At 39.3% G+C, this 24761-nt stretch overlaps 1 protein-coding gene across 1 annotated transcript in view; it reads right to left on the minus strand.

The window, feature by feature from the left end:
- megf11 (multiple EGF-like-domains 11) overlaps positions 1-23793 on the minus strand; it is a gene marked incomplete at both ends in the record, with an annotated part of 60607 nt that extends 36814 nt beyond the window's left edge. The window contains 5 exons of the mRNA XM_080504561.1: positions 16125-16145; positions 16304-16396; positions 20727-20827; positions 21278-21379; positions 23687-23793. Of these exons, the coding sequence (XP_080360687.1) occupies positions 16125-16145; positions 16304-16396; positions 20727-20827; positions 21278-21379; positions 23687-23793 (424 nt within the window). The remainder of the gene's footprint in view (positions 1-16124; positions 16146-16303; positions 16397-20726; positions 20828-21277; positions 21380-23686) is intronic.
- Positions 23794-24761: the final 968 nt, after the last annotated feature.

Here is a 24761-nt window from a genome sequence, read left to right on the forward strand (position 1 = left end):
GATGAAAATGCTGTTTGCATTACAGACTGATATATATCATATAATTTTCTGAGGGTCTTGGCTAAAATGATAAGATCATATTTTGTAAATCATATAGTTTTTCACTTTGCGTGCAGTGAAGTGAGAAGACGTTGTGTATTTTAATTAAACAAATGTGACTGGTCCGATTTGCATAAGTGGTCGTAATAAACAAGGTGCTAAACTCCAGAAAGCTGCAGCTGATAAATGTGTGTACATGCAACTAATTAGGGCACAGTATGTGTACATAGTGGGGCTTCTGTAGTTCATCCAGCAGCAGATTATGACTTACTCCAAATATCAGTGTGCAGTATTTTATATGGCACGGAAGACAAGTTTGCATCAGAGAAGGTAGAGCCAGTTGTAGGTGAATTTAGGACTTGCTATCAGGGGGTGAATGCTTGAAAGAGTTTTTTTTAAGCCAGTCAGTTTCACAATCTACATGACATCAATTATCGATGTATATTCCAGGCTGCTGTACTGGGGGGGAAAGGGTTGTAAAAGCAGCTTGTGTTTGTTGCATCGTGGAACAAAAAAAAAAAAAGACCCTCCACAAAAATCACTAGCGCAGCACACCACTCTATACAAACATAACATCCCACAGCCTGCAGCGATAAGGGCGAGCCCCTCTGAGATCCACCACACTGCGCATTTAGCCGAACACAAAAGCTTTCATTTTACACTGTATTGGACACAACTGGCCGTTATGCACACATTATCAACCCTAAGTAGTCAATGTAGCAGATACATGTTACTGTTTAAAAATAGTCCTCATCGTTTCATTGATTTCACATTTTCAATTTTAGTGATTGCTCTGTTAAAACCCAAATATAATAACCAGTTGCGGCATGTTTGTTTTTCAAAATGACATGAAAAGTGGAGAGCGATCTGTAATGAAGCAAAACAAAAAAGAGCATTTTGGTATCATCCTTCAAAGCGCGGCAACAATTAATGATCATGTTCCTTATTAATTTCCTGATTACCATCTGCCAATTACTACTCTGCTATTCATTTGGTCTAGCAATTTTAGGCAATTCTGAAAATCATCCATCAGTGACATCAATGTTAATAGTGGATGTGACATGAAACCGCTTGCTGAATATCGAAGTGTCTGAAATTCTCTAAAAGCAGTTTAGTGTTGATGAAAATGATCATGATCAAGGCGCAGCTGCTACAGAATATTTTGTGTGATTAGATGAAAAATAATTGTAGTAAATATTTATTTGCCACAATTGTTGCCTGGTGAACAGTCGTGTCTAAAAATGTGAATATAATTCCAAAAAATAATAATTTTGGGTGGGCAGTTATTTCTGTATTCACAACAAATAAACCAAAAACTTTGAGGTGTCGTTAAATTATGATTGTTAAAGTTATGACTTTTATTGTAAGAAAAAAATACTTTTTTTTTTAATGGAAAAACATCTGATTACCTAAACTATTCTAAGATTTTAAGACACACTTTTGTCTATGCAAGACTTGGCTTTATCAATTCATGTTGTTACTGTACAAGACATATGATCAAGTCAAATTGATCTGATAAAATTTGCTTTGAGATTAAATATAGCTGATATGAAAAAACAGCTGATATGAAAAAACAAAGACTTGAAACTTTTCAGTTGAACTATACTATCTCTAAAATATGTACCTTTCACAGTTTGACTTAAGTTATTAGACAAAATTAACTTGATTTTATTATATCAAAATCTTTTGAGAAGCACCTGTATATACTGTAACTATGACCTGAAATGATGAATTGTTTCTGTCAAAAGAATACAGCACTTGTTCACAGGTCCATCACAAGGTAAATACAGAGACAGGTGGCCACACGCGCTCACATGCAGACCCCAGGACAGTTTAGAAACTCCAATTCACCTAAAACGCATGACTATGGGAGCAAACCCATAGGACCCAGAGATAACCCAGGAACATACAAGGACAACACACAAATTCTACAGAGAAAAATATCAGTAACCGTCTTCTCGCTGTGAGACAAAGGGGCTAGCGAGTATATACGAGGAGTGGTGGGGAGCATTTTAAAATTGAACTACAGCAGGACTGACCCTTCACACTTTAGGAGAGAAGGTTCAGGCTCACACTGCACGCCAGTTTGACTCAACAAATACCACATTCTGGTTAAATGCCACATTTCTTGCATTGTTGTCAATGGCAGAAAAAGGTTTGTATTTTGAAAGTGAAAACTAAATTGTTTTTAATATTGCCTTGCAACTAATCAACATCACATAATTCCTTTTAAAATAATAATAATTTCTCCAAAAACATGGCATAAAGCTGCATACTTCTATTATTTATATTATTTCTGCATTATGCTTAATGCTCTTTTGTTATATGTCATTTCATTTTTATACTGCCTATCTCCCTCCTGACATCTACTCTGCCTATTTTTAAAGTCTCATTAATAGTCATAATCGTGGAGAATTGTATAATTATGACCGTATGTTCAACCTACAACAAACCTGTAGAGTGGCTCCATTTGGCCCACAGAAGCACGTAACCATGCAGGCACACTCACTCACCCACAAAAGAACTTAATTGAAAAGTTAAAAAAATAAAATGTAACAGGTTGAAACAAATATGTAACACTTGAGTGTTTCACTGTGGAAAAGGCTTCAGGACATCCAGTGAAATGTCTAAAATCACTCCACCAGCATAATTCAGTTCACAGCTGACTGGCCAGATTGACTGGTTTGTTGCAGAAATACATCAACCTCAAACGAAACACTTTGGTCAGGAGAAGACAGTAAAGGAGAGATCTGGGATGTTTCTGCGGATAACTTTTTCCATTATAAATGAGGAGAATCCAAACTTCCACAGCCATAAGCTGCAACCTGTGAAATTGGAAACATCACGCCGCTACCTCTCAAACTTCAAGAAGATCGGAAGGAGCACAGATACCCGAAGAAAGAAGGATGTTTGGGAAGTGAGCAATGTTGCTCCTCTTAAGGATGTTGGATGATGAAGTTTTACAGATGGATGCCGAAAACTTTCTCCTGCAAAGTTAAAGACACAGGGCAAATGGTGCAAAGTTTGAAACTGGCTGAAATGTGTTCGGGTAACATCCTGTCAGACTTGATCCTGACTAAAACTTAGCAGTGATCGGAATTGTGTTTTTTCAGGCCTTGTCCTGTCAAAAGCACAATCACAATGACATTACAACTAATGGTAAGGGTATAGTGAGTATCACTGACTATCCTTATTATTGCACATTTCCTAATCGAGGAGATGAATTACAATGGACAAGCATAAGGATTTCAGCAAAGCTAATAATTGTGACGGTCTAATGGCAGGGTCAGAGCATCTCATAAACTGCTGGAATCAGTCTCTGTCAAAAGTGGTCCAAGGAAGGTAAAGTAATGAACCGGTGACATGACAGGCTGCTCAGGCTCACTGATACATGTGGGGAGTGACGGCTGGCCCACTGAGCCTGGTCATACAGAAGAGCTGTAGCTCAAACTGATGCAGAAATAATGCTGATTCTGACATGATGGTGTGAGATGACACAGAGCATCACAGTCTGTTGTCAGCAGGACATACCCAGAACTTGGTAGCAATGTATTAATAGCATGTATTAATATCTTATGGAAATAGATGTTTTAGCGCGGAGATATAAAAAAACATGCAAGCCGCGTCTCCTGCAGGACCTGAGAAATGCAGGATTGGGAAAGTGGAACAACGATGAGAAGATTATGCGCTACGCCAACCATAACTGTAATAGTAAGTGAGAAATTGATTGTCAGAGTCTGTAATTAAACTCAACATTTCAAATACTGAAAGTCATGCAACCTCACAGACACTAGTATTCACACCTATGGACAGAAGGCCAACAATTACCTCTAATGCATGCTTCTTATATAAGTGTGAAAAAAAACAGAATTCCCAAAGGAAAATTTACACCGGATTAACATATAATCTCCGCACAGAAAGGCTGCTGAGCTAACCACTGTGTGACTTTGGTTGATTTAGTTATAAAATAGACCACAAACACATTTTTGCTCCACTATTTTCAGTTTGAATATTAGAGTATGTTAGTGGACATTTTTAACATGTACATGTATGTATGTATATATGTATGTATGTATGTATTTCATTATTTAAAATTTTGGTTATTTTCTGGAGTACATGTTAGAAATAAAAATCTACAATTGAAGGATCAATTGGCCTTTAACAAGAAGATTGTCTCACCATGTTGTAGAAGTATGGGTTTAAATGCAATGCCATAATTTAGTATTACTATTTAAGCCTCCAGTGTAGTGTGAAAGTGTGTTCCAGTTACAGTAATAGGTTGATTTTTCACTATAATCTTTTGTGTCTCCTTGTCTTCAGTTGTCTTTATCTGCCGGTCAGTTGTATATGTTTAGTTTTTGGCCTATAGGCTTATAGTTATAAAATTGTGACTTGTTTTTATGGGATCAGAATTTTTTTTAATTGTAGTTCGCTTTGTTGGTTTTTAATAAAAACAAAACATCTGTCCTCATGCCTGCAGCTCAGCCCTGACAGAGCCCAAACATCTTTGCTCTGACTCAAACATGCAAGCTTTATGGGTTTCATTCTTGGTATCAGTAATATGGCAAGGATCTCGAGAATGTCTTCAGAAAAACACCAATCTAACCAAAACAGTGTCTGAGAGGATTGGATTTCAAAGCATTCGACTGGGTCAGTATGAAAGATCCAGAGGTCAGCAAGACGCCCTTTTCAAAACATGATTTTTTTTTTTATATTGAGAAGAAATCATAAAGCTGTAGATCGTAAACATAGTAATCTATAAAAACACATAATATATCATATTATGAAAACTCAAGATTCAAAACTGTTTAAAATCGGCGGATGATAATTTAGAAAAAAACAATCAAACAAAACAAACCCTATAAATGTGCAATGCAAACAAACTAAAGGAGTCAACGCTATAAGATACGATCTAAAGTATCCTGCACTGACAGAATATGTACAAAGTCAACACGAGCAGCTACATTTACAAACATCCAAGTACTTTTTTTTAGTACACATCTAAAACACACCAGGTGCAGAAAAATGTTTCCCCAAATGTTTCCCCATCTGTGTGCTTGATCATTTATTTATTTATTATTATTATTTTTTTTCAAAACAGTACCTGCACAGAGAAGTAATCAAAGTGGAGTCAAAGAGCACCGAAAACCCATCGACCAGCTCAGAGAGGTGGATGAATGCAAATGCAGTGAAAATTATTAGGGTTTTTTTTCCATCTATCAACCGTTGGCTATTTTCCCTCTGGTGGTGTGTTGCGTAAGCAAACAGTGCCTGTCAGGTCTTTACTCAAAACAGCTATTTTATGTGTCTGACAAAACAGCTATTTTATGCGTCTGACATGTCCCAGCATATGGATACGTCCCTCACGGTAAACGCAAACGTGATTTAGCTTAAAGACAGACAATCAGCGCGTCCATCCACCTACCACATTAATCGCGACAATACAGAAACACATACGCTCGCGGAAACACAAGGATAATTGCTTTTTAATGATCTCACATTATGCAAATGCTCATCATGAAGCCATTAATCGTTGAGGGAGTTTCTACCTGCTTGACCATCACTGATGCCAAAAGACTGGCATCCAATAGATGTGAAAAGTTGTGAAGCAGATACTTTAATGGGCGTCCATCCATGCAGCCATGTGTTTTTCTTTTCATTATGATGCCAGAAAAATGAGATATATCCATTATTAGGCAAACTCCTTTAGTCTCATTGATATTTGTCTAAAAATGCACAAAATGTGTTATAAGAGCCTGTTTAAACCAACTACATTGGCAGTAACTCCTGTGAAATATTTAAATATATCAGAAAAATAGAAGGTTGAGAAGTACAGCAGTGCATTATGCTCAATTAGGTAAGTAGAGTAGCGGGACTGGATGGATGGATAGCTGGTGCAATATAAAGGGACAGGGACAGGAAAAACATCTCCAGCCTTTGATTAACGTAGGGGAAAAAAATTTAGATTGGGATGTTTTTTCGTTTTTTCTACCCTCTCGCCGAGATAATATGAACCCTTTGGAGATTTCACCCAAAAAAAAAAAAAAGGAAATCCTGGAGTTCATCTCAAATGAACCGCTGGCTCTGAAAGCAACGTTGTTATCCTAGTCTGTGAAACTCTCTGGGTCCATGAATTATTCCCTCCGATTCTCAAAGTCAAAGTGAAGTATATACAACAGCAACTTAGAGAGTATTGTGTGAGCGAGTGACAGAGAGAGAGAGAGAGAGAGAGAGAGAGGGAGAGAGAGTTACATTTAAGAGGCCGCCAAGAAAGGAATTGCGCTATCTGGGGGACTCTGGGTCAATGTGGAGCATAAATCCCGAATCTCTGACCACATGACATTTACTATGAGTGAAGAAACAAAGTTTGAAATATCTAAAACACAGATCTAATCACTGGTCAATTTTGATTAAAAGTTCAGGACAAACAATTGGCACATGAGAAAGAAAAAAAAATCCATTTAAAAACCTTATTTCAGAGTCAGTGGAAGGACCAGTGATATTGATCCACAGACCTTAACCCTCTTTTTGTTCTGATGCGGAGGGCAAGTTTGTCATTCATGCAACAGTACGGCTGCCTGAGCCTGAAATGGAAGTGAGTCCCAGAATTATAATACATGCTGATGTTTAAAGTGTAAGACTGGGAGAATCACATGGTGTCAAGTTTCTTTGCAAACCTAATTCCTCACGGGGGATTCATCACTTTGAGGATGCGGGCGCCTGAACCAGTAAGTCAGCATTTTCTGTCTTTTATCCATCTAAACTCAATTCAAAGGTCTTAATGAAGCGCACACTACGGGACAAGATGAACTCCTGTAGGGCTGCATGTCTGCAGCTCAAACATAACGCTGTAATAGGTGGTGATGCGAGTTCAGCCGATTGGTGGAAACGACACATCTGGTGCCTCTGACCTTGGTTTTTTTTGGTTGTTTTTTTTTTTGGTTTTTTGAGTGTGTGTGTGTGTGTGATTTTATTTCAGCTTTGTTAACTAATTTTGAATCAGTTTCTGTAAGACACAGATTGGACTCTCATGAATGCATCCTCGTGTCTGGTAATGATTACATTTCCTCTAAAAAAATTATTCCTTTGATCCTTATCATCCAGATGCCCTTTTGTCAATGTTTAGATCCCAGGCTACATCGCTTTGTTCCACTTAGTAAGCCCCAGCTATGCGATAGCGTCTCTTTGCGTTTTGTCCTTTCCTTTTTTCCTCTGTGGCAAAAGCCACCAATTTAATTGAATTTCTGGGCTTTTAATGTCTGCATTGCTCTAATCAGAGAGGAGACGAGTAGAGTTGTTTATCTCGACCTTGGCAGAATTAGCAGAGGGTATTTGTGGAGATGTTAATGCACAAACTATTCTGCGAGATCGTAACCTGAGCTTGTATTGATCAACTAGTCAAAGGTGCTTATAGATATTCCTGACACTGGTGTGCACTCAGGCACTGGGGGGGGGTATTTCTGGTGACAAACTGCAGTAAACTCACACCAAACACACACAATGGATGACTGTGGTGCTTCTGCAGAGATCAAACATTGTGGATTTCTTTTTTTTTTTTTTTTTACAAAAACAATACCAGTGTGGTGGCTACATTTTATATGAGTTGACCAAGCTCCCCAGTTTTTTGTCATTCCCTTGTGGGTGTGTAATCTCGAGATCCTCACACTGGATGATTCGTCTGTCACCGACAGTGGAGAGATAGAGCCTCCATTAAGGTAAGGTGCAGGGAATTCTGCTTTCTCACAGAAACAACATGCGATATAACCTTCTGAGAGGGTGGCACGACTGCAGGCGAGGCAGAACATAGTGGAATGCAAAATACATCCCCAAATACCCTGGGGCCTGGAGGCAAATTTGATTAAAAGTTTGTTTTTCTTCACTCTCAACAAACGGAGGAGCTCGTCGATGCGGCACTGACAGTTAATTGGACTTGGCAGGGCCACGAGTTCATTCGTCAGCATTGTGTGGGGCTTGCCTAGGAGGAGCAGGACAATCGATGTCCCTCAGGACGGCCTGTAATCACTGCAACACTCCAATGAAGTCCAGGGTTAAACATCAGGAGATTGCAGGTGCACCGGAGGATCTGAGAAAGACTGCTAATATGCTCCCTTTCCCAAAGCAAACCAAGGACACTGCAACACAGCACCCAATGGACTGTGGTGATCCCTGACAACAGAGCTGCCTCCAGCTGGTATTCTGACCAACATCACAGAGATCACGTCGAAGGTCCAGGGAAATAATGGAGGAGGGTACTGAAAGAATACGACATAACAAAGTCCGTGATTCCTCATCCCAGTGTCAGAACTTCAGTCTGAGGGTTATGAAATGATTAAAGCAGAAATATCTCATTGTACTCATTACCCTATGTGTTTCTATAATATCGGCTTTGCTGGGTAGTTTTTAGGACATTCTGTCATTAAAAAAAAAAAATTTTTTTAATCACTCAACAAAACAATAAAAGTAATCACATTGTGGTTGTACTTACCACAACAGATAAATATTCAAACCAACTAAGGGAGTTGAAAGTACTGACTTTTTTATGGGGCCTGAATGCTCACATTCAAGGAAGGGCGCACTGGGGAAATCCAGAAGAATAAGTAGCAATGCAATGAGGTGGGGAAAAAATACTAATATTCAAGAAAACAGTGACTTTTTTGATCTTTCCTTTTTTTATTGCACAGTAGTGAGTAATTGTTTCCCTTCAGGGCACTAAACTGGACAGAGAAGGAAAATGATGAAGACTGAAGAGGAGATGATTTGTCTGTGCTGGGGAGCCTTAAGCACACATCACTGTGACACCCTTTGGAGCAATAACAGGTGTGTGAAATTATGTCTACCACACACTGAACTGTAAAAAGGTCATTAAAAGCAACGATTAATAATAATAAAAAAATAAAAAAAATCTCCTGAATCTTTGGAAACAAACTTCATAAACATGACAATGGACCACAAAATCAAGTGTGACTTATGTAGTGTGAAATGAGCCTAAAACAGCTTTGTTCTACATTAGTATTCGGGGGATATGTTATCTCTCTAAACTGTTATCATAGCATTTCGGCTATTTTAGACACACTGACCTTCTCTTAAGGACAGGAGATAAGGCTTTTTGATGTCCTTATTAAATCAAGCCATCTACGCAGCCTCTCAGAGCTGCGTAGTGCGCTCTATGAGCTCTTAACTCTCTCTCTCTCTCTCTCTCTCGCTCACTGACTAATGACGAGCATCACGGTGGTGATGCATGTTGTATCATCCTCAACCATCGCCACCATGTGCCATGATACCCACTGGCTTTTTGTACACAGGTTCTATGCAAATGAATCATGTGCACGCACGCACGCACGCACGCACGCACACGCACACACACACGCACACACACTTTCGGCATTCTCCCAAAGGTAATGGACCAGTGAACTCTCGGAGAATATAAATCCTGCTTAATGGGATAGTACAAAAAAAACTTCAGAGCAAGGCAAAGTCAATCTGCATACTTGGCCAATGAGGCTTATATGTACAATAAAAACCTATTGTGTGTGTGTGTGTGTGTGTGTGTGTGTGTGTGTGTGTGTGTGTGTGTGTGTGTGTGTGTGTGTGTGTGTGTGTGTGTGTGTGTGTGTGTGTGCGTGTGTGTGTGTGTGTGTGAGATTCATTTGCATTTGAATACATCCTTTGCACAAAAGGCCGGTGGATATCACAGCACATTATAGTGATGGTTAAGAATACAACATGCAGGAAATCCAGCCATCACACACCACGGGGGAGGGGGAGCTGCACATGAGTGTGTGTGTGTATATACTAATACCAATGCTAATTCTAATACTAATACAAATACTATATGTGTATACAATAACAGTATTGGAAAGAATTGTGTTTGCAGCTTGAGGTTTTACAAAATGATTTACTTTCTTATAAGCGTGCGCATGTGTGCATGTTTATTTGCGTGTGTGTTTTGCCAGTGTGTGTGTGTGTGTGTTTGTAGTCAGCAGTAAAGAATGCTGTCAGCTACAGTGAGTGTGCCACAATTCATTTGATGGACTCAATATCCGTCAGCTGAAGTCTCAGCACAGTGATTTATGCCATACATAAGTCACATGAGTCACTATAGGAGACACGCAGGGAAAGGTCTGAGAGGCAGGCTGTCCGAGCCACATACAGGGCAGGCAGAGCCGGTGCAGCCATATCCACAAAGTTTAATGTATTCTGTTTACAAAATGGGACTCTTCCTGTTTTTAACCCTTTATAGGGCACTCGCTCAAACAGCGCGTGACTCAAATTGTAAGACTTCATAACTTTTTTATTTTTTGTCACAATCAATGTTTTAATTTGAAAGACACCAGCTATTTATTTATAACTTCTTGAAGAAATTCCAACCTATCTTGAATACCAGCCAGGGTTCAAAAGTGCAGGAGGCAATCCCAGCAAAAACAATGGGATTGGTCCACCCAGGTCAGGCCACCAGTTCATCACAAGGCAAATAGAGAGAAAGTCTCATGTGCAATATCACATGTCCTCACATTTACTTTACTTAGACTGTGAATTTTTGCTTAGACACTTACCTTTGCTTTACACATTTGCAGATTTGCTATCTTACGACTCTGCATATTCTGCTGTTCTTTCTGCCGCGTTAACTGCGGCTTTAATATACCGCTCTTTTATATGTACCTTAACTACCGCCACAGAAACTACTCACACTGTGTCTGGCAGCAGGCCTGCTACTGTACATAATCTGTCCATATTCTCATTTCTTTTCTTACTCTTTTTATTGAGCTACTCTTGCACACTTAATTTCCACCCTGGGGATAAATAACATAATTGTTTTGTTTGTTTGCTTTTTTCTGAGTCTTAAAAGGCAACTCCACACTCACACCACTTTCACACAGGCAATTTAGGGTCACCAATTAACCTCATATACCGTAAATGATTTGCACTCTACAGATAAAGTTTCCAGAGAAAATCCATGAATGAACAGAGGGAATATGCAAACTCCACACAGGCACAGACCTGCAGCCAGGACCTTGTGTTTTTTGCAAAAAGTACCAATACTTTTACTTTCTTAAGGCAAAATGTACAAACTGTCATTTACACTAATAATAGCGTGACGATTTTTAAGATTTTCGAAATTTAGGTACACTATCAGGGTAAGGCAGACTACACTTTAATATTTATTTTAGTGATTGTTATCAATCTATTGTTGTTAATTTAATTGTGAAATGACGAGGCTACCAAGTATTTTCATAAATTGCAAAACTGTCATAAAACACAGGCAATTATGAGTCCGTTGTAAAAGGGAAAGGCATATGTTGTCTTAGCTAAGTCACGGTACAAACCATGGTGATGATAATAATTGTGATAGTGAGGTCCCTTCCAAAGCAACACTGCAGCACCATAGGCTGCGACATGACTTCCAAAAAAAAGCATTTGTATTTAAAGCTACCATGTGGAGTTTTCTGCCAGCAAGCAGAAATAATTCATTATTACTCACCAAATCACACTGTGTGTATCCTTAACATCTAACAATGTGTCACATAGATGTCCTCCCTGATAAATCTTTTACAAAACCGACTTCTTAAATATTTTAAATCATGCACAGCCTGCATCCACATTTAATAACTAGCTATCGTTTTCAGTATTTTTGTTTAACACATGCCTCCTTTTCTTGGTTCGAGCTGTCATTCATTCAGTGAAAGGAATAGCTTGAAACCAGCAACACGTTTGTGTTCGATACAAACAAAGAAGCTGTGAAATAACTGCATAGTGGTGATATTCACAGATATCGACAGCTTGTAACTGTAAAAGTTAGAGTGAGTTGCGGACTAAGACAAAACTTGGGGAGAAGCGATGCTATAGGTACTTGTTCGGTGCATGCTGTCGTCAGTAACGCGGTTTTGACAGTCCATAAACGCTCCTGGTGAACAGTGCTATATGCCAAAACAAAGGTCTGTCAGTGCAGTGGGGCTAAACTTCATTGATACGCAGACACACTGAAACATGCACAGAGGCACGAGGCACTATAGATCGGTCCATCTTCTGTCCCCTCGAGAAATACCGTTGCCTGGGAGCTTTGATCTATCAACACGAACGAGGCAGTTGGCATCGACCGTAACAAGCAGCAAGCAACTCCCTTCAGAATGATACAGTTGGAATATTTAAATCCTCCAAAAATGTTTTTACATGCTTGTGAAATGAGGAATTCAGTAGAATTTAAAACTTGATGTGGGGATGTCGCCTTATGTTTCCTTTTTGTTTTGTTGTTGTTGATGTTGATGCCATCTTCTCAAACAAAAGTGATGCGTTGCTTTTATCCTGTGTGGAACCTTGTGCACATGTGTGCACAGACACATTTTTTTTTATAGTCCCCATGTGCAGGAATAATGAAAAGAGAAGTTTTGAAAGCAAAATAAAGTGACATTTGGAGTGATGTGGCAATGAGAGTAAAGCAGTGTGTGCCTCTGTCATATTCGATGTACTGCAGCCTTTTGGTCTTTGACAGCGACGCGTGTCTGTGTCCTACTGCTGTGGGATTGGAAGAGAACCATCTGGCTCTGAAGATCTTCTGAGAATAATGTGTAAATACTGTCGACACCGGCCAGAGGGAGTCCTCACCAGTGTTTCTTTAAGCCAAACTGAAGTTCAGCAGCACAGTTCTAGTTGGGTTACTCTTTCATACTGCAGCCGGACTGGCTGGTGCAGCGGCATCCACAAAGAAATGAGCTAAAGCAACTGAAGTATAATTATCTGCCATTTCTGGTTGACCCTCAGCACTGTGAACACATATCACAGTGTTAGATCTAATGAAATAAAGCACTGATTTATAACCTTAAAATAAATACCCTCACTTTTTTTTTAAGCGTGTAATTAACATAAAGTAAGCAATGTGTAGCATCTTTTCTGGTGCAGTATCCCATGAAAAAAAGCATTCATGGGACACATTCATCAATTAATCATGTGTACTACAGCCAGAGCAAAGGCTACTTTACCATCTGAATACATCGGGGAGGAATATGTTACCTCGTGGACCATGGCTGACCAACCACATTAGATTTGGCTATTAAGTGTGATAGATTTCTTCTTAGAACACAAAGGATGCTTTGTGGTTAACAAAGCTAAACTACTCCGCAGACTTTCCTGATACTTATCTGAGTAGCATTGATTTTGTAGAATCTCTGCACAAGTAGGCAAACGTTTTCCACCATGAACAGGAAAGAGAAAACTGAAGACAGAAGAAACAGTAAAAGCTCCATATTTATGTACGCTTCTTGTCCTTCAGTGCTTAGAACGTATCATTATCCAACTGAAGCACATGAAATCAATGATAGTGCTTCATTGCACCTAATATTTTACAAGTGATGGCAGTCATAGCTAAATACACCTTGTACATACAACATCTATCTTTATCATTCTCTTTACCTGAAAGCTGTTATTATTCAAGCATATAGTGACCCTGTGAAACAGACTCATCACCGAACATTAAATCATATGTGTGGCGGAGTGAATGGCGATGAAGAAAAAAAAATCACTGGGTCATTTGTTTCTTCAGAAGGAGCCAGTCAATTTCTCAACCCAAGAAACTCATAACACTCCAGGAAAAAGAAAAAAACAGCTTTATATAGTTTTGACTCAATAAACTCATAATATTCAACAACGATTTGATTTTTATCTCAGCCCGTGTGTTTTTGGGAGCAATATATACTCTTTCGGTTGAAAACTACAGCCAATAATATAGTAGATTCGCAAAGCCAAGCACTATACATGAGCAGACAGAAATGACTAAAGACATACTGCTCAGTCCCACAGGAAGAGCTCCATCTATCTGAATTGCTTTTGCAAAAATTGCTGCTGTCCCTGTTTTATTGATCCTAATATTTTTTCACCAGTTTTTTTTTTATTTACATGGTGGGAATCCTTTTGAGAACATTGTTGTTTTCCAAAACAAAACCTACCAACATAAAGTATACACTGTGGAGGAGAGGACAAACAAAGTGCATTTCAATATAACACTACAGGAAGGCAAAGCTACAAAAAAAGAAAAAAGAAAATAAAAAACACCAAAACAAAAATTAACAGGTGCAGGGCACCATTTTAATGCCCTAAAATGTTAGAGTGAAGAAAAAAATAACATTCAATCAATTCAAACATGTTCAAAACCGCATTCAACAAGCACAATACACAAACATCAAAGCAATCACAGCAACCAAAAGCAGCAATTAATCTTTCATCACACTTGTGGGAAAAACACAATTTCTACTCTGAATCCACATGTGCATGATGTGGAAACGAGGCAGCGTCTGCAAAACACAGTCAACGGCAAACATCCAGTTTCACTGCTTTTATGTGTGGTCCACTACACATCTAACCGTGTGTCCTTGAGATGAGTATGAGACACCCTAGGACGCCAAGCAGGTCACGGGGCAGGTCTGGTCTCAGTGGGACTATGGCTTCAGGCCGAGGAATAGGATGAAATGTTTTCTGGCTACAGCGGGTGGACACCAGCAGGAGAAGAAAAATTGCCGATATCACGCTTCAGCCCTTCACCACCACTCCAAGTACAATTCACCGAATCTCTCCCACCTTACTGCCTTCTCTTCTCTGGCTACAAGCAGTTCAACTCTTTATTTTCACCACCTGACCCACATACAAAACTGCTTCCTGGTGGGTGCTGCTCCAGAAACGAGGTCCAAGCCTTTGATCCAGCTCCAGATCACAGGCTCAAAGACTGTCACTTCAGCTTTAGGCCGCACAGCATCCCACGGCAGCTCCTCATCTCCAAGCCTCGGCGACACACTTCTTTTTTTTTTTTTTTATCACATTCACACATCCTTTGTCATGTGACCAGCTCATTCTGCCCTCTCAGCAGCTCCTGCACCAGGGGGTTGGCTTTCATGTGAACACAAATACCTCAACTCATACACAATAGTGGGGAAATAAAGAGCAAATAAACTGGGGCATCGATTGTGTTGAAACTGATTAGGTGTTAACGTGTGTCTTTCAGCCCATAAAATATACAATATGATGCCTGCCTCCACTCACAGAAAGACTTTCACTGAAACATAGTGACTATCTGTGCTGGTGGAAAGTAAAATTTACAGTGGAAGACCAAAAAAAACAAAAAAAAAACATGCTCAACCATTTATACGAAGGGAAAAAGAGGGCAGATTTAATTTAAAAATTGGCACGCATTTCTCATTTCTACAGATGAAAGCTCGTAAATGAAAAGGCCTGGAATCATGCCTGGTATGGAAATCTAAAGTTATGAATAATGCCTGTGTCTCAATCATCAAGTCTGTTTCAACAAGGTAGATTAGCAGAGCACCTGCAGGCTGAAAGGTACACAAGACTGCACTCCTAACCATGAGTGGGACAAGAGTCCCCGAGGGCCTGGACCTTACTTCCTCCCCTGTTGGAACCTGCACCACTCAGTAGGCGTGAGCAGCAGCAAACAGCTCAGGCTTGTCATTTATCCCCATGACTCCACCTCCACCAGGCTGGAGCTGCAGCACCAGCAGCTGATTTACACTCAGTTACTAATCAGGGAATGGCTCTCTTGCTAATGAAAATCATAGATCTATACAGTAACACTACTGATATGATTTTATCGGCCATTACTCATTTCTAAATATGCAACAACAGTTAAATGCCACCGGGGGTAAACAGCAAAAATTAAGAATTAGGGGTCAGAAGTGTTGACGTAGGAAATGACCACTGGGTCATGGGTAGTGTTTTTAGTCCTGCACAATTCTCTCTAGGCATAAATTTCACAAAAGAGTAAATAGATTCTTTCCTGTCTGGCCTCAGCGATGCTCCAGCATTTAGCTGATTGCAGGATGAATATGCCTAGCTCCACCCTCCAATCCAGTTCTGGGAGCTGAGGTAACCCCAGTAAACAGAAAGGCCAGAGCAATGGTTTGTTTCAGCTTGGCACCGATTCATCACTTCACTGAACAAGTCAAAGGCACACGTCTAATCATGATTAAGTCCATAACAGAGAGTTTAGTAGACACAGGGGGTTGCAACCATCCATCCATCCGCTATATTCATCAAGCAAATCACTTCCACTTCCAGCAAATGAAAATGAATTCATTGGGACTTACCTGTTCCATTGGCTGTGTTTGCTAAGAAGAGAGGATACAAAGCTAAGCAGCTTTGAGATAGACGGATGTTCAGGCAAAAAAAAAGATTCACAGCAAAGTCTTATGGACTAACTGGCTGTGAAAGCCATTTAGGAATAAATGTTTCTAATTGTAAGTTTAGAAGTAAAGTGCACACTCACCACTGGAGCAGTCCAGGCCTCCCCATCCAGGCTCGCACTGGCATGTATCAGGAGACACGCAGCGACCGTGGACGCACTCCTCTGTACACAGAGCTGCGACACACACACAGACAGAGCCTCATCAGGGCAATTTATAATTGCATTAACACACATACACACACACACACACGCACACACACAAGCAGAGTGTAAAACATCATTAAACCACCAATAAACAGCATAATGAAAACCACCAAGATAACAGCTGAAAGAAAATGGGCCATAAAATTGAACACTCAATATCTGCCTAATATCATCAAGCGACTAAATCTTAGCTATGGCACTCATATTCAACATCCATCTCCACTACTTGACACCGAGCTAAATGATTTCTTAGGAGACCGGGTCCTTGGTCAACATCGTGGTTTATAACATAGCATCACTTTCCACAATGAGTTGTTACCAGCAGGCTGAGCCATGAAGGGACAAGTTGTAAATCGTCTCTAATTTGATCAGCCAACGCTTTGTCATATAGTGATGCTTTAACGTCGCAGTTCCAGGCACTGCAGTGTTTACTAAGTGTGCAGTTTTCTTGATCATTCATATCGAGTAACACAGCACCCAATTGATTGGCCCGGCATTAGTATTCCTGGGAGCATGTTCACAAGAGTTGGAAGTTTTTTTTTTCTTTTCGCCGGATGATAAAGTGACCTACATGGAGTTTTTTGTTTGCAATACTGTTTTGAACCAAAAAGGAAAAGGATCACAAAACAAAGAACTTGGTATGAATAAATATATTCCCGCCAAGGTCATCTGACCAGCAGGGTTAAGACAGGCAGGTTCTTATCTGAGGAAGGAGACAGTCGGGCCAATACAACAAGAGAGAAGCCCCCGCCTGATGGGAATCAGCAGTTCACTAACATGGCCTGTGGAGAGATGATACACAGTCCAAGGGCAGCCGAGCAGACAATCCGTCCCCTTAACTGATCAGACCTCATCCAACACTTCAACCAAGTTCTGCTTCTTTTTGTTCTCTACTTTTGTTTTGACACTTGGCTAAAAACTGAACAAGGGCAGGACGCCAGCAATTATGAGGATTTTCTTTTTTTTTTTTTTTTTTTACACAACAGAACACCTGAGGTGATATTGCAGTTCTGTGCGCAACAATATGGCACCCATCCTGCAGGCAGGGAGGTCAGCAGGAGCTGGCTGCAGGCGCGAACAGAGCTACTATAGATTATCACTCAATCAGGCTTCGATTAGGATCCACCACCAATGGGAGGGATGCAGCAGGAGGGGAGAAACAGGAGTGAATCCCAAACACCCACAAGCCGGTGCTAATCGCAGAAATGCTCCCGAGGCAAAAATGGTAAACCAGAGATTGAAAGATAATTCGGGGCAGATTTCTGAGCATCAGTACTCTGGCAGAGAACAGTCTAATTACAGTAGCTGAGGAGAAACAGGGGGAAGAGCTCGAACATTTGTGCTGACGGAGGCAGCGAGATCGACTACCTGTAATCAATGAGTCCACAGTATGCAGAGTATTCAAAGAGAAGAGGAGACGAATTCAATGTCACCACGATGAGTTGATTTCGTTTAGTTTCAATCAGCAAATTCTGATCAGCAAGAACAGGGAAATGCAAATGTGTCACATCCTTTCCAAAAAAAAAAAAGAAAAAAAGAAATATGGAAATTAAGTTTTGAATATGGGAGAAAGGATAAAGCGCACCCTTCTCCTGAGATCTGAACCGGTGTACTGAAGGGATGGCATAATAAAGTAGGAGGTAGGTCTTTCATTTTAATTGAAATTCATGAATCACTCTGCCTAACTCATGTCTAAGGAATCTGTTGGAAAATTGAGTCTTTCATCTAGATAAAAGGCTAATCTATCTCATTATGCAGAGGTGTTATCAGAACAGGGAACAATGGAGTTAATTGGTGATTGTCGCACAGTGTTAATAAATTTAATATTTTTTCTCAGTCAAGCCACAATCTTTCAAAATGTCTGATAAAATAGATCTCTGTAGTCTCGCTCTGTTTTTGGAGAGCACTGCTGCATACAGGGACCTGCTTGTTTTTGGTTTTCATTGACAAATGTGTAAAACATTGAGATGTCACTCGTAGTTCAATCAGTCTAAGAAAGGTGCCTATAGAACATATCAAATAACTTCCTGCAAAGCTTCTCCTTCATGCCTCCATCTCACAGAGAGATGATTTATTTTAAAAATGTGCCTTTGAAGCATGTAAGAAATCCCTCAACAAAGCCCAAATGAAAAAGAAATCAAAGGCAGAGGATCTCTGTCTGAAGAAAAAATCTCATCATCTTCCCGATCATCAAAACACAAACGAGAAACTTATCAAAACCAGACTAATTCTGCAACCAAAGTCATTTTAAAATTAGTCTGCAGCACTGGACGGCCGAAAGTCAGGCAGGAGTCATCGGGTCTAAATGCTCTGCAAAAAAGTAGGGACTCATAGCCCTACAGAGCCTGTCAGCCTCTGAAGATATTATGAGCTGTTGTCATTAGCGAGTTCCTCTCACTTCCTCATGCACAACTGTAATAATCATGCTTATTAGGAGGGAAATGAGTTTCTCACATCCTCAACATAGGCCACATATTAAGGTAATGACTTACGACAGATCAAAGGTCACAGAAATAATAAAGACCTCGAGTTGGAAACTTCAAGCACTAATTAAGAAGAAGCGGACCAAAGTTCAACTTATCATGGAGCGTCTTGAGAAAATTAAACAGAATCTCCAAACGACAGAATAAACAAAACAGAAGGAGAACCCCCCCCCCCAAAAAAAAACAGCATTTAGGATATTGTGACTGATTTTGTGTCAGCAGCATTTTCTCACTGTTCGTGTTTGTGTGATAATTTCAGTTCATCCAAGGTTTCTGCTTCCTCAGATTCTTTTAGCCGCCTTTTATTGGAGCTAATGTGAGTGCTGATGTTGTGCCATTTGACGAAGAAGAAAAAAAAGATACTGCAAAAGGAAGCAGGAAGGATTAAAAGGAAAACATTTCTGACTGTTAATGAAACAGACTTCATGGAGAATGCTACACTAAACTAACAATACACAAGGGAGGCATATTTTACATTCAGTAAACAACGAAATGTCCTGAAATAGACGACTTGAGTTAATTTTGGGTCGATTTACTCTATAATGCCCCCTTTTGTCACTGCATGCAAAACAGCTCAGGGAGTACAAATCTCTTAATCCTGGTAGTGAGAGTGCTGGGATTAAAAGGAAACAGTTTGCAAAGGCAGCAGAAAGCAAAAACTGCCCTCTCGGCCCCTATCAAGCCGGCCTCTCCACTTCACCTGAAACGGGCCGGGTTAAAGGGGAGGCCCGCTGCCTTCCTGCTCAGCATGTTGTTGTATGAAAAAAAAAAAAAAAAGCCATTAATGTGATAAAAATAGAACAGATTCCAGAGGCAGTTTCACCTAGTTAGCGCCCTAAAAAGGCTATTAATGACCACATCCCCCTATTGTCAGTTAAATGGTTAATGAATTCATTATTGATCAGGCTGCGCCTCACTCCTCAAGACCTCCATATAATCACATCGGCTCTTGCTCTTTGCTGGCTGGCTTCCTGGGGATCTGTTACCCTGAGGCTAGTAAAGCCTAGACAAGGACAAGCTCAGCGGTGGTCAAAGAGCAAACCCACAAGGCTGCAGTCATTGTATCAGAAAAACTCCCTCATGTTGCAAAAGATGTCGGTAGATGTATTAAACTGCAATTTTTCTTCCATCTAAAGAGAATAAAACATTAGGTACGGCAAGATTATCAAGAAAATATAACTCACACATTATATGGTCTGTCTTTATTTGACCAACATGCAGAAATATTCAGTTTGATGTTAGCATGTAAAAATAGAAATCAATGACTGTTAATGAAACTATAAAAATGACAGTGAAGGATTGTTGTCAGCCTAATGCTACTGTCCAATTTTCAGGGTTTCTGTACTTTTTAAGTTATTGAACACTGGTGTGGTTTTATAGCGGGTGTTCTACCTCCTCACTCTGTAACCTGCACCCCCTCGGCTCGTTAATTTTTCTCATTGTTATACAACTTCAATTAAACTATTCTTGCTGGAAGAGGACAGTCCAGGGCAGGTTGTGGTGTTAAAAAAACGTGCCACCTTGTTAAATCAAAATCAAATAATGTGCATGTCGGCGTGCCAACAGGGTGGTCATGAGGATCAGAGAGACTGAAGCAGGGAGAGGGCAAGAGGGGAGTAGGGGAGGGGCAGCCTGGTGGGGAGTTGTGGCATTATCTGCAAGCCACCCACAGTCACAATCAATCCTCACATTTTTCTTTATATATCTTTATGTTCTTTATATTTCTTTTTTCTCAAAATGTCTCCCAGACATAACTTAAAATGTCATCAGCGAGGACAAAGACGTATAAAAAAAAAAAGAAGAAAAAAGATACTCACGAACACACAAGTCTCCGCTCTCAAAGTAACCAGGGCAACACTGCGAGCGGCGCCTATACATGGTCCTGACTCCCCGCCGGTAAGCCGTCTTATAACTGATCCTGGGGAAACAGACACACAGAGAGAGCTCCGTGATGTAAAGAGTGACCCTTTCCGAAGGGCAGCAAAACATAGAGACGCCATAAACGAGTTGATATTTTGGTAATATTGGTCTGGGAAATAAAGTGAAATAAAAACATTAAAAGCTCCAGGAGCTCTGCGCCTTACATAAAAGCCCGGATTTGAGAGATGAGTCTCCGTTTGCTTATTTACTTGGATGCTCACTATAAACCTTAATCGAGTAATTAAAACATAACAGCATCTTCAGAACAAGATGATTACAGGTAGAGGCATCCTGGCTCTGACCACTTCTCCATCAACTTCTTTAACAAGGACATTTACTGTGGCCTTTATAGATTTGTCTCTGATTTTGGGGGACGGCAAAGGTCGCGCCACTGAAAAAAAAATTAAGCAAATATGAGGACGATTTGAAGGTACGCATGCAAACTCACCTGTGCCTTGTGCATTTAAACCAGTTGAGGATGTCTGTGCATCTGGTGTAATAGATCTGGTCAAACGGGTGAGCATAAGATTCCTGGACAGTCACGGCGTAGCTGAAAGGCAAACATATAAAGACACCAGCGGCACAAAGAAGGACTGTACACAAGCTGTCTAACCCCATGGGGGAAAAGATGGCAACCCACCCTCTGGTCTAGGTACAGCAGTCATCTTATACAAAAGTAAATGACTCCTTTTTTCTAAATTAATCTGATGATGGTTTTCTGAAAAAACAAAAAAAACAAAAAAAAAACTCAAAAACAAATAAGCTCTTTTTTTCCAAATTAATAAGAAAATAGTTTTCTGAAGAAATAAAAAAAATCTGCTGTTTTTCTAAATTGATGAGATAATAGTTTTCTGAGAAAAAAGAAAAATAAACCAGTATTGTATGATCTGCAGAAGACGAGTGAAGGCTGTGACACTTCTTGTGACACTGCAGTGAATACCAGTGATGCTAATAAATATTTTTGAAGTACCTGTCTTCACTGTTGCAGCGGTTTGTAACAACAATACCATCAACACTACTTGAATACAAGAGTATCTCCCAATAGTCTCAAACCCAAGCAGAAATAAAACTGGATTGGATTGAACTTAAGAGTCGGGGCATGCCTGTTTCCTACAATGGTCTAGTGGAGCTTCTGCTTGGAATGAGACAGCACTGTCCCATTAAAGAAGAAAAACAGAGCCGATTTTTTATTTTTTCAGGAAACCATTATCTCATTAATTCATAAAAACAGTAAAAAAAAATTCTCATGGCTATGAGAAAATGATCTCATTAATTTGAAAAAACTGAGTCAATTTACATTTTTTCACGTGAATGCTACAGGCTACTGTATGATGAGACAGCAGGATGCTGAAAGCTTTTTTTTTTTTAAACATCCACTTAGTATTTTAACCTATTAACATGCTGTTTGTAAGTACAAATTGTGAAATTCAATGTCCTGTTGATCAATTTAAGACCTTATGAAAAGTCAGATTTGGCGAAAATTGTTTACCAACAGTCTGATTGATATATATATATATATATATATATATATATATATATATATATATATATATATATATATATATATATATATATATATATATATATATATATATATATATATATATATATATATATATATATATATGAACACATTCAATGAGTTACATACTGTATAAAAGGTTAAGCAATAATTTGATGTGTGTTTGAAGGCCTTGAAAGAGAACGCTGTGTGTGTTTTGAACTTTTGTACTTTGATCAAACAAAAATATATTTTGTATCTCTTTTCCTCTTGTCTTTGACTACACTCGCCGCCACTTAACATCATCAAAAAATTCCCCTTCATCGGCTTTCATCATGAATCACCCCAAGTATACGTTTAATATTTGCATTTAAAAAGTGTATTAAGCAAGCAGGCTTTATTTTTTTAAACATATTTTTCTCGTCATCTTACTTATTCAAGCTTGGATGACGCTTTCATTTTCATCAAGTTAAATTCAGAAAATTCAGTTATATTGGCCTCACCTGTCATTAGTAAATGTTGCTGTTCGTTCTGTCTGTATCTATTTGTTCACAGCCAATATTGACCAGTAGCAACAAATAATTGCAATATTATTGTGCAGTCATGCATATTATTTGGCTCACAGCCATCACATGTATTTGTTTTTTATATTTCTGAATTTGTACTTCCAGAAATTTTCACCAAACACTGCTGCAGTTGTACGGACAGCGAATAATGCTTTGAGAAAATATAATATTTTCCTGAAGAAAAAAAAAAGGGGGGGGAGGGGGGTGACAAAGTAGATATAGTTCCAATAAAAATGATAGATTAACAGTGATATGCAAAGAAAGTACATGTTTATGATATATATAGCCAGAGGACTCTGAGGATATTGGAGGACCTTAAAGCCAAGAACACAGCCCACTTAAGAAATTCATTTAGATGCCAACAAGGTGGAACCACCATTCCTAAGTACCCTCACCTTGGTCAGGCAATAATCCAGATAATATATCTTCACAGCTTTCTTTCCTCCCCTTTGCATCGAGGACAGAAATTATTCCTGCTTATTTCTCATAAGTGACACTGCCCAGCACAGCTAATAATTATTCAGGCTCTATGGCTGTCACGATTGATTGGGATGAGAGTACATTGATCAATCTGCCTCCGTATTTCATTTGAAGCTGCAACTCCTCCCATCTCTCAGTGCTTGGCGACTTGAGCTGTGCACAATCAATACGGCTGTATGGACTTTGACAATAGATCTGGAACTTTGGTCGAGAGGAGAAACACTAAAAAAGTTTCAGGACAGACGATGTCGGGCAGTCCAACATTCTAAATATTTTATCTACTGTGTTAGACAAATGAGAACGTCCTCACCTCTCCCAGTGGCTGCACACATTGGGATCGTCTGGGTTCAGACTGAATGCAATATCAAAGAAGCCCAGGAGGAGGAGCAGGGACAGCAGGGCAACTGGTGACCCCATCCTTCCCTTGGAGAGGGAAACATGGGAAAGAAAAACAAACAATTAAAGTTTAAAAAAAAAAAAAAAGTAATGGACCAACAGTTGCATTTGTGCTTTAAAAAATAATCATGATAGTCTTCCTTTTTGGAAAAGCACATCTGCTAATTTCAATATTTAACGTCACTGTTTAGATTAACCCACTCTTGTATTCATACACAACAACAAGGAGAAATTTGGTTCACTTAGCATGAAGACAAAGCTTAAATATGGCCCAGGTGTGCAAAAAACAAGAAAAAATCAAATTACAGCAAAGAAACAGCTCAGTGTGTATGTGATGTTGCTTTGATATGTACAGAAATTTCTCAAAATTGTAAAACTTATATTTAAAAATATTAAATAGTCAAATTATAAGCTTTCCTTTGTGTTCAAATTTAATATAATCCAAATTTAGATGTGCTACCTTATGCTATAGTTCACTTACAAATCCCGGGAAAGTCAGGAAGTTGGAATGACCCAAATAAAATTCAATCAAAAAACTCATTTTAAAGTGCTGATTGGAGGATTTTGTACAGAGCGAGGTTAACTATTTCTCACGTCTCCTGTCTTCATGCTAAGCTGTCTGGCTGCAAGCCACAGCCTTCACACAAAAAAATACATTCCAAAAAAAAAATTACAGTTTCTTACCAGGTACACATTTAACTTCATCTCACAAAATATAAAACTATTTAAATGTAGCTTTTAAAGCAGCAGAATAATGTGTTCATATCACTGGATGTACCTCAGCCATGACTTTAAGAAAGGCACATAGACATCTGCCTGAAATCTACCTGTGACAGCAACACATACAGTATGTTGAGTTGTTTAGCCCAGCAGGTTTTGTTTTTTTTGATATATTTATTAGACATATAGGCAACACAGGAACATATGATCAGTGAAATGACAGTGATGGATTCTCCACATGTGCAGGCCTTACCTTAGGAAATCGATAC

The sequence above is a fragment of the Blennius ocellaris genome (genome assembly GCF_963422515.1).
Source record: "Blennius ocellaris genome assembly, chromosome: 11".
NCBI lineage: Eukaryota > Metazoa > Chordata > Actinopteri > Blenniiformes > Blenniidae > Blennius > Blennius ocellaris.